The 10,123-nt window shown below is 40.4% G+C and overlaps 2 protein-coding genes across 4 annotated transcripts in view; both read right to left on the bottom strand.

The window, feature by feature from the left end:
- Synj1 (synaptojanin 1) overlaps positions 1–3,122 on the bottom strand; it is an 85,129-nt gene extending 82,007 nt beyond the window's left edge. For all 3 annotated transcript variants that reach the window (XM_013027522.1, XM_013027524.1, XM_013027523.1), the window contains exons 1-2: positions 3,028–3,122; positions 1,886–2,031 (exon numbers count right to left, since the gene is read on the bottom strand). In XM_013027522.1, the coding sequence (XP_012882976.1) occupies positions 1,886–2,031; positions 3,028–3,122 (241 nt within the window). The remainder of the gene's footprint in view (positions 1–1,885; positions 2,032–3,027) is intronic.
- A 3,107-nt stretch (positions 3,123–6,229) lies between these two features.
- Paxbp1 (PAX3 and PAX7 binding protein 1) overlaps positions 6,230–10,123 on the bottom strand; it is a 33,163-nt gene continuing 29,269 nt past the window's right edge. Inside the window, exons 17-18 of the mRNA XM_013027512.1 lie at positions 9,844–9,998; positions 6,230–7,397 (exon numbers count right to left, since the gene is read on the bottom strand). Coding sequence (XP_012882966.1) covers positions 7,280–7,397; positions 9,844–9,998 — 273 coding nt within the window. The 3' untranslated portion in view covers positions 6,230–7,279. The remainder of the gene's footprint in view (positions 7,398–9,843; positions 9,999–10,123) is intronic.

Raw genomic sequence — 10,123 nt, 5'->3', positions numbered from 1 at the left:
GCTCTACCACTTGAGCCACAGCGCCACTTCTGGCTTTTTTCTTTTTGCTTATGTGGTGCTGAGGAATCGAACCCAGGGCCTCATGCATGCAAGGCAACTGCTCTACCACTTAGCTATCTTCCCAGCCCTGCCAAGCTCATTTTATAAGGCAAATTGTTCATATGAAAAAAAAGGTTGTTAGGGATTAAATATCAATATTTTACTTTTCCACAGTATAGTGCCTATAAACACAATAATGTTCTGTATACTCCATAAAGTTAAAAGAAAGGATTTTGTATATTTTCATCATAAATAAATGTCTAATTTAACCATTATATAATGTATATTAGTAAATATTTTGAAATATCAATTACCTCACAAATACCATTTTATGCTTTTATCAGTTAAAAATTAAATTTAAGAGTATGAAATGTACCTTAAATCTTCAGTTTACATAGTATGAGAGAAATTATATATCCATTTACATTAGAGAGAAAAGCAACATTGCAACTTTGTACTGAATTATTTAGCTTCAAATAATAAAGACAAATAGTTAAGAACTGGGAATAAAGATCAGAGGATGAATGCTTGCCTAGCATGTATGATGTCTTAGATTGGGTCCCCAGCCTTGAAAATAAATAAAATAATTAAAATAATGCTTTAATATTCTTCCTCCTTAAAATGAAAAATAATACCAAGATGGATGCTTTGGACTCTTTTCTAAATCATTATTTGGCATAAAGATGACTGTAGTGGATTTTTAGAATGATTATTCTTAGGTTTCCTGACCTTGGGGTAAAGTATAGGAAAAATCCTAAAAGTATAGGAAATACACACTTTGTAATAAAAATATGATTTTCCTTTCAATTATGAGTAAGCACAATTTTAAAGACAGATAAGAGTGGAGCATGACGGTATACACTTACAATCCCTCATGAGGATGAGGTAGGGGAATTATGAATTTGGAGTTAGCTTGGGCTACAGAGGGGATCATGTCTTAAAAAATAATATATATTTTTAAAAAGACAAGGAACATTAATTTGGGTAAGATTAATAAGCAGCTGAGACTGTTTCACATAGTAAACCAAACCTCCACACCCATTTTTTACTGAAGAATTTTTTAGTATAAGAAGTACATTTGTAGCATGAAAAGTATGTACTACAGATTAATAATGTAACATGGTATTTTTGGGTTTACTTAAATACAAATAAAACCCTTGGAACAACTGAGTTTATACTATTATTTATTTTTAATTTTTATTTATACTATTTTTACTTTTTTAAATGTTAGGAAATAAACAGCAAAGATAAAGAACAGGTAGTCATCACTAGAAAGCTGCTAAAAATAAGCTATCATATTTCAAACAACAACTACCAAGGGGTTTTGCCTCTATATTATATTAAGAACAAACATAATATTCAAATTAATCTTATTTTTAATTTCAGCCATCTGCCACAGAATAACCCAAACCTCTTTTTTTGCCAAGCAGTAAGTAATCTGAAATCATATTGCACTTGAAATTCTAGAATTTAAAATTCTATTAATGAAAATGCAAGAATTAAACATAAGAAACTCCAACGATATTAGATATTATTTTTATTCACTATGGTTAAAAGGCCAAGCAAGGTAGTTTATGGGTTTGTGGGATATGACATAATTGCAACAATATTTCTTTGGAAAACCACACACTTTTGGAAGCACCCCAAGCAGAGGGGAAAAGTTAGTCCTGTATCTGAAATCTGCACCTTCCAACAGGAAGTTTACAGGAAATTAAGATATCATGAAATTCAGTGAGCGCATTATCAGTCTTTCCCTCCCCCCCCATTTCCCCCTCATCTCCCGAAATCTGCTGAATCTAAGTTTCAAATCAAGAGGCCAGGATAGTTGAGCTATAACATGACTTACAGAGGAGAGCCACAGCCCCGGACTCAAACATGAGACAGTCTTCCTTATGCCTCGTTTCCACTATGACGCTGAAAGGTGGAGGATCCAATTTGTGATAGATCCGAAATCCTTTGCTGAACGCCATTCTCCTTTCTTCAGAGGAAACCCTGTGAAAAGCATGCGAAGCAAATGAAATTGCGGAGATGGCAAGGCACGCAGAGATCCCCTCCCTGCCAGGTTTGGATGGGTTGGGGGGGGGAGATGAGGGAGAATGAAGGGAGAGGAAGGTCGGGGTGAATGGTTTATTCCAAAAGGTAAGTCGTCCACCACCACCACCACCACGGGCGGGGGGTGGGGGGGAAGGAAAACTAGTAAATTCTCAGAGGAAGACAAAACAGGGGTAACACTGCAAGTTCAGGTTTGGTGAAGATGAGTTTCCCATTTATGTCTGCCGAAAGGCAAGATTTTTTTTTTTTTTTTTTTGAGCGTGTTTTCCTTCGGGGTTGGTCATTCGCTTCCAGCTTTCAAGATGTGTCTCAGGGCTTGAAGGGAAATGACTGGGAAAGTTCCAGCGGAGCCTTAGCGGTGGGGGGGGGGGGGTGGGGAAGGTGAACCAGGTGGGTGGAAAAGCTCCTTAGGGGGCCCGGAGAGGGAACGGATTATCCCACAGCGCGGGCTCGCCGGGGCCGGGAAGCGACGCGGGTCACCGCGGCCCCCGCCCAGCCCGGGGCCGCCGCGGCCAGCGGAGCCCGTCCGCGGGAAGGGCCGCCGCGGAGGAGTCACGATTCCGGGCGCCGGCTCGACCGCGGAGCCGGGGGTTCCCGAGCGGCTGCCCGCCGAGGGAAGCGGCGCCGCCCAGAGGGGTCGGGGATGCCGGGCAGCCCGTCGCCTCCATCACGCGCCTGAAGGGACGTCCCGCCGGCCGGCCTGAAGGGGCTCCTGCCCGCCCGCAGGCTGCCGGGCGCTGTCACCACAGCCTCAGCCCGCCGCCACGGCCCGCGCCCCCCCGCCGCCCTCAGCCCCGCCGGGCTGCCCGCAGCCGTCCCTCACCGGTCCCCGCGGACGCGGCGGCGATGGAGACGACCAGGGAGCGCGTCCTCCCGTCCGCGCCGCCGGTGGGTCCCCGCGGCGGCTGCTCCCCGCCCCCCCGCCGGCTACCTCACCTCTTCCTCCGGCTCCTCCTCCTCCTCCTCCTCCCGCAGCCGCCGGAGTCGCCCGAAACGTCACTTCCGCCCCAGCAGGCCCATCTCTTCCGCATTGCACTGCGGCCGGGGGCGGAAGGACCGCCCCTTGCGGGGGAAGGGGCGGGGCGTCCGGAGCGGCCCCCACCTCGCCCGGCCGCCCCGCGGGCGCGCGCGGGGCACCCACTGAGGCCGCGCCCCCACCTGCGGCGACCTTGGCTCGCGTGCGGCCCGCTGCTCGGATCGCACACGCCGGTGTCACTGCCGAGAATGCCGGGAGAGGGAGGATCTGGCCCCTCACGTGGGCTCTTCGGGGCCCCCCGTGGGCGCTGGGGAGGGACTCCCGGGAAGAGCTGTGGGGGCTGAGTGTCGTGTCGTGCCCGACTTGGGCCCCGGGACCACCCCTCGCCGCCCCCGCGGCCGCCCCCGCCGGACCGTGTGCGCCCGCGCCCACCGCGCGGCGCCTGGAGAGCTGTCCATGGTGGCTCCCGCCCGCGGCGCCCAGCGGGGAAGCGGGATGAACACGGAGGCCTACTTTGGAAATGTTCTCTTCTCTACCTGTTCTGGGGTCGGCTGTACCTGCCCAGGAGACGGGGAACCGCCGACCAGGACCCCCAGAGCAGAGCTAAAACACACCCGGGTCACTGGAGGGCGAGTAGTGCCCGCCAACCACGGGATTTAAAAGGGCTCAAGTCTTCATCTGCGTCGCTCAGCAGATCATGCCTGCATATTTGGTTTGCATTTCAGACATCCTCGGGTTCCATTGCAAACCCGAAGAACCCAGCACACCAAAAATATTTCCACTTGCCTTTACCATTTTTTTTAAACCACTTCCCCTTCTTGGTATTATTTTATCAGCAAAAGCAGATTTTAAATTCATTATGTTGCACAATACCATTTCCTCCTCTGGGCTCTGTCATGTGACATTTCTCCATTTTAGGGGAGCTGTTTTCAGGATACTAAATTAGCTAAAATGTATTAGGCAAGACACCACTTCCAAGTCAAAAAAGGGGAAATCAAACATAGATTTAGTTCTGACAACTAGAGATTTTCATCTCATTCTCATCTGGCTGTCTCACCTCCCTAGAAAATCTTTTTGCTCTTTGTAGTGATTACCCACAGCAGCCTTAGTACTAAACTAAATATTAGTCTACTGGACTCTGGCTGTACACATTTTCCTTTCCAGAACAATCTGTTTCATTTGCAGAATGCATACTTGTGGGGGGAAGAGGAGGAGAAACCTAAATTGGAGTTAAGTGAGAATAGAATTTTTCTTAATTGCAATTTTCAAGTTCAGTGCCTTTTATAACCCTGGTACATACAAAAAAAAGATTCAGGCAAGACCTTAGTGAATTGTGCGTATCACTTGGAAGATACCTTTTTGTAAAACTTATTTCAATTGTCATGAAGGAACAATCTAACACTTAAAAGGCCTTTAACCCCAAACCCAAGAAGACTTCACATCAGTCATTGTGAAGCTGCACCAGCACCAGAAACCCTTCCTTTCTTAAGATGGGGACCCATGAACACTAAGCTCTTTCTAAACAATGTTCTGCCTATTCCTGGTTCCTTCTGATTTTGTACAAAATAAAAACTTTTGTACTAAAGTCAAAACTTATACTGGAAGTGAGGGAAGGGGTGATATTGTCCAAAAACAAATGTACACTTACTTAATCCAACTTACGTAACTGTAACCCCTCTGTACATCACTTTTAAAAAATTAAGTGAGCAATCTTACTTAGCCATTAAGAAAAATTAAATTAAAACCGTTGTACAATTACAAAAAAAAAAAACCAACACTTAAACCTTGCGTTGTAATTGTTGTTTTCCAGTTAAACCTGGAGTAGCAGTACCCATTCCTAGAGATGCGTAGCTTTCCCATATCCTCTCAGAACAGATAATTTGTCACTAAATAATACATGCAGGGTTTTAAAAGTACAAGGTACTTATATATTTTTTTCCTGTGCAAATTTCCTATACACTGCTTTAGTTACAGCACTTGAAAACAACTAGACAAACTTGGAAGTGTCTTTAGGGTGACAAAATACAGGTTAAGTGGCATGTAAACTTCCTAGTGAGAGTTTAACACTCTTTTGACTTTGGGCAACTGAGAGAGGCTGGTGATAACCTAAAAAGCAATACCACTTCCCCTCAAAAATTCCATATTCTAATGTTTCAAGCATATGAATAGCAATTTTGGTAGAAAAAAACTTTACAGATATGCTGGATTCAAGATCTTGAGATTATTCTCATTTTCTCTACCTGATAGAGGTAGAGAAAAATTAAGACACTCAGGGGACGGTGATGTGTGAAGACAGATGCAGAGACTGGAGTAATATGACAAAAACCCAGGACATCAGCAGCCATCAGAACAATTTGAAGCCAGATGCTGGTGGCTCATGCCTATAGTCCTAGCTACTGAAGAGACCAAGATCTGAGGATTGAGGTTTAAGGCCAGCCCAGGCAAGAAAGAGACTCCACTTAACCAAACTGGAAGTAGAGCTGTGGCTCAAAGTGGCAGAGTGCAGAAAACTCAAGGACAGTTCACAGGCCAAGTTCAAGCCTCAAAACTGACAAAAATAAATAAATAATTTCCAGATAAGCAATTTTCAGCCTCTAGAACTCTGAACTAATTTCTGCTGTTTTAAGCCACCAAATCAATTTGAAGTAGTTCATTATAGCAAATGGGGATTTCCGTTCTTAAGAAATAATGTCCTTTAGCCATTAGTTTAGGAATGAAAATTGCCTGACTGAGATATGAAGACCACTTCTTTTATATAGTCTTATCCTAAATTCACCTTGCATTAAAATCCTACTGCAGTGTTCAATCTTGAAACCCAAGAAACTCAATGAATTTCATATGTTAAAAGCGTGAGTTTACTTCCTGGAAGAATTCTTAAACAGAAGAAGAGCAATGGCCTATTTGGTTTGGAAACATTGTGTAAGTCCTGAATACATATGCATATTTGTTTTATTCCACTGATGATGATCAAGTGTTCTGACTTTAATTCTGAAGAGCATGGATTTAGCTTTTTATGAAAAAGATAAGTTGATATAGTGTATGACACTTCTAAATACTATTTGCCTTGGTCAAGGGCACACATAAAACAGTTCACAGTTTCTCACTATACTAGGGTTATATGAAATGCTCTAAAATTAGTCACCAGCAAAGTACAACAGAGAATATACTTAAAAATTAATTTAATGCTTGGCTAAAGCTTAATTACATGTATAATTATCAAACAATAGTCCTTAATTTCCAAAAAGTTCCTCTTTTGAAAATCACAGAATCAGAAAGCATAAACTTTAAAACAAGTTCTCTGAATATTTACAACGTGGTATAAACATTATAGAAGACCATGGATATTAAATTGCCTGTGTGTGGCTAATCAGCAAGGCGTATTCTTTATTGCATATATAACTCACATATGTGGGATTTAAAATATGATAAGACTACTAAAATTCAAATGCATGTATCTGTAATCTTGGCAGGGAGTAAAAAAATAAAAATGTATGAGACAGGACAGTCAGTTTAAACCATGCAGTTAGATTGTGGGCTTATAAAAATTCTATGCTCCACCTGAATCTATATTGCATATATTATTTTGAGTTCACATTAAACCCACAATTGCCTACAGTGATGATTCAATGAAGAAAGGTCAACATTCACTCAATGACTAAGTCCATAACTAAACTCTCAATTTAAGGCAGCACAGCTAGAGTGACAGCAAGGCTAACCAAGGAGATGAACATTTATTTAGTCACTTGCCAGCCCTTTTGTTGCAACAAAATTTTTCTAAGACAATTTGCTACTGGATCATTTTCTGCTGTTAAAGGCTTCCTCTGTAGAAAAACACCACACATTTCCAGTGTCAAGGTCCATGGTGGTATAAATATATATATATATGTATATATATGCATAATTACATAATTTACACTGCACACATCGTTTATAGAGGACAGTTAAATGAGAGGGTAAATTTGAATGACCATACAAAATACTTTTGTAAACAAAGTATGACAGGCAGTAAGGAAAACATTCATAGACTCCTAGAAATAATCTGAATTCCTTTCATTCTGAAGAAACTGCATTTAAGGACACAGTATTGAATATAATGGATTTTTGTATTAAAATGAGAATTAGTATTTTACAATTTAAGAAACTTTACATATTTACAAAATTTATACACTAGGAATGATATTAAAAGCAAATAAGCTTTCCAGTCTCACAGATCTATTTTCCTTCAACCAATGACTTAAATTCCTTTACATTGTGATCACTTGCAACAGATGTAGCATGATCCAAGGCATGAACACTGGCAAGAAGTTTTACTATCTGTTTTATGTTTTCCCTAAAAGAAAAAAAAATGTAGTATATCATTAATACAGTTGAAAATATTCTTCAAATCAATTTTTCTAATTATACATTTTTTAAAGAATGGGCAATAAAGATACATATAGCATACATACAAATTAAAGAATGTTTTAAAAAATCTGGTATTTATCCACATAAAACATGTAAATGTTTAAATAACTGGCCCAGAGACATGAAACCAAAACAATTTTATATGAATGACATTCATCAATATCTGCAAAGCAAATGATCACTCTGTAAACTCCATTGCAGATCTGTCTCCCTTTCCTTCCCAACTCAGAGTTCCAGCTCTTGTATAGCTGCAACATAAAATATATCTATGTGCCTTTTACCACAAGTGCACCCAGATCATGCAGAGTTTCCATTCCTAAGACATTCACTAAACAAAGCAGAATTTGGCTTTCCTTTGCACCCTAGCTGGAAGTCACCCTACCTAATGATGAAAAACTCAAGTTTGGCAACATCTGAATTAACTAAAGGATTAGTGAACACATATCACCTAGCACAATGTGGTTATGATTCAGTCAGTGGAGCCTAAGAATCTATTTCGAACAACTCTCAGATGGTACTGATGCTGCTGATTCAGGAAGCCCTCTTGAAGAATGACTCTGGTTAAAGGCTGAACCACTTTTCTCATTGCTCTATTAAATCTTAGTAATAAGTATCTTTTAGGGAGAGTTTAAAATCTGTAAAACTTTGGAACCCACAGGGAACCACTCTCTGTATAACATATAGCAGGTGTTTAAATAGTGGCTGAAGCTCTATAGAGCAGCAAATACTGTTTGTTGAAAGTTAACCACCAAAAAAAAAAAAATTGCTAAGTTTATGTAAATCAGTTTAAAAAGTGATAGGAAAAAAACACAGAGAAAAACAGCAAATAACTGATACCAAAATACACAAAATAAAAATATAAACCAACATTATATGTCTCAGAATTTATCATTACCACTTATCTAGTACCATTACTATCCATCTGCCCTGTTTTAATTTTGTCATGAAAAAACAAGTTATCTTGCTACATGGTTCTTTCATTAACAATTTGTCACAAGTTTTCTTTTCTAATGTGATCAGACCAAAACAGATATTAAGAATATATGAAATCAAAATTTAATAAGGAAAATCTTTTAAACCACACTAGTAATTATTATCTAAGTTAATTATAATTAATCATAGTTAATAAGTTAATAGTACTAATAATTTTTATGTTAGACATTTATCCCACAATTACACAGGCATTCACATCAATGCCCAGAGAAAGGAAAATGACTCACACACCTTCCTAGCACTTTGGATAAAAATCAGACATAATAGGTATTCCCAAAGAAAACTTTTGCTCCATGAAATACACAAAGAAACATGGAGCAGAAAAGCTTGGAAGTTGGGTCTCACAAGGTAGTTAGACCAGGCTTGCCTCAAACTGCAGATCCTCCTGCCTTCACATCCTAACATGCTGGGATACATGGCCATATTTTCCAGGATATAGCTATATAATGAAGCTCTAAGGACCAAAATTTGTTCTATTCTAAGATCCTGTGATTGCTCCAATTCTTTACTAAAGAGACACAAAAAACAATAGTATACTCATTCCAGAGAGCTGATCCTTGCTGTATATATCCTTCCCTAATCAACATGATTTTAACATTCATTGGAAAGACATTAAAACTCCCAAAATGTCTGGGCTCAGTGCGTCAAGCCTGTAATCCTAGCTCCTTGAGGGGATGGAAATGTTTCGCAGTTTTAAGGCCAGTCTGGGAAAAAGTTCACAAGACACCCCTCAGCAAAATAGTATGTGCCCATTTATTATCCCAGCTACAGCAGAAGCCCAAGAGCTGGGTACCTGTGATGTCACATATGCCTGTTATCCTTAAGGATAACATATGCAAAAGCGTAAGTTAGAGGATCACAATTTTTGAGGTAGGCAAGATCCTACCTCTAAAATTACCAATGGAAAACAGTCTGGAGGCGTGGCTTAAGAAATAGAGCCTCTGCTTTGCAAAATAGAGGGCCCAGACTTCAATCCCCCGTACGGTTACAAAAAGAACAACAAAAAGAAGAAAAAAAAGACTCTACTTGTAGGCTTTTTTTTTTTTTTGGTCGGTCGTGGGGCCTGAACTCAGCCTGGGTGCTGTCCCTCAGCACCTTCAGCTCAAGGCTAGTGCTCTACTACTTGAGCCACAGCGCCACTTCTGGCTTTTTCTGCTTATGTGGTGCTGAGGAATTGAACCCAGGGCCTCATGCATGCAAGGCAAGCGCTCTACCATTAAGCCACCTTCCCAGCCCTACTTGCAGGCGTTTAGTCTCATAATACTAAGTAAATGTATAATTTAACTGAAAATAACTCCACTTAAAACATTTAAATAACAGTAAAACTGAAAACTAAAGAAATTCAACATCACTATTCCAATAAGTTATAAAAACATCACCTTGCATTTCTTTTTTCCACATCAGAGCATCCAATGCTATTCCTGTAAATTGTATCTGCTAAATGTACAAGGTATCGGCAAAAGTTTTCTAATTGAGAAATAGTTCTTTCTCCTTTCAGATTTATGAACCACTGTTTGGGGAAACAATTTATTACCTATGTAGAAGAAACACGTAAAATAAAATAGTTAAAACACAGTAAAGAAATATGTCTATAAGCTGAATATGTATACTAGAGATAATGTACTTAAAGACTTACCATTAAACTATAATAATTATTTA

This window comes from Dipodomys ordii, unplaced genomic scaffold, assembly GCF_000151885.1.
Source record: "Dipodomys ordii isolate 6190 unplaced genomic scaffold, Dord_2.0 Scaffold104, whole genome shotgun sequence".
Lineage (NCBI taxonomy): Eukaryota > Metazoa > Chordata > Mammalia > Rodentia > Heteromyidae > Dipodomys > Dipodomys ordii.
The sequence above is the reverse complement of the archived record's forward strand: the minus strand, read 5'-3'. Positions and strand labels throughout refer to the sequence as shown.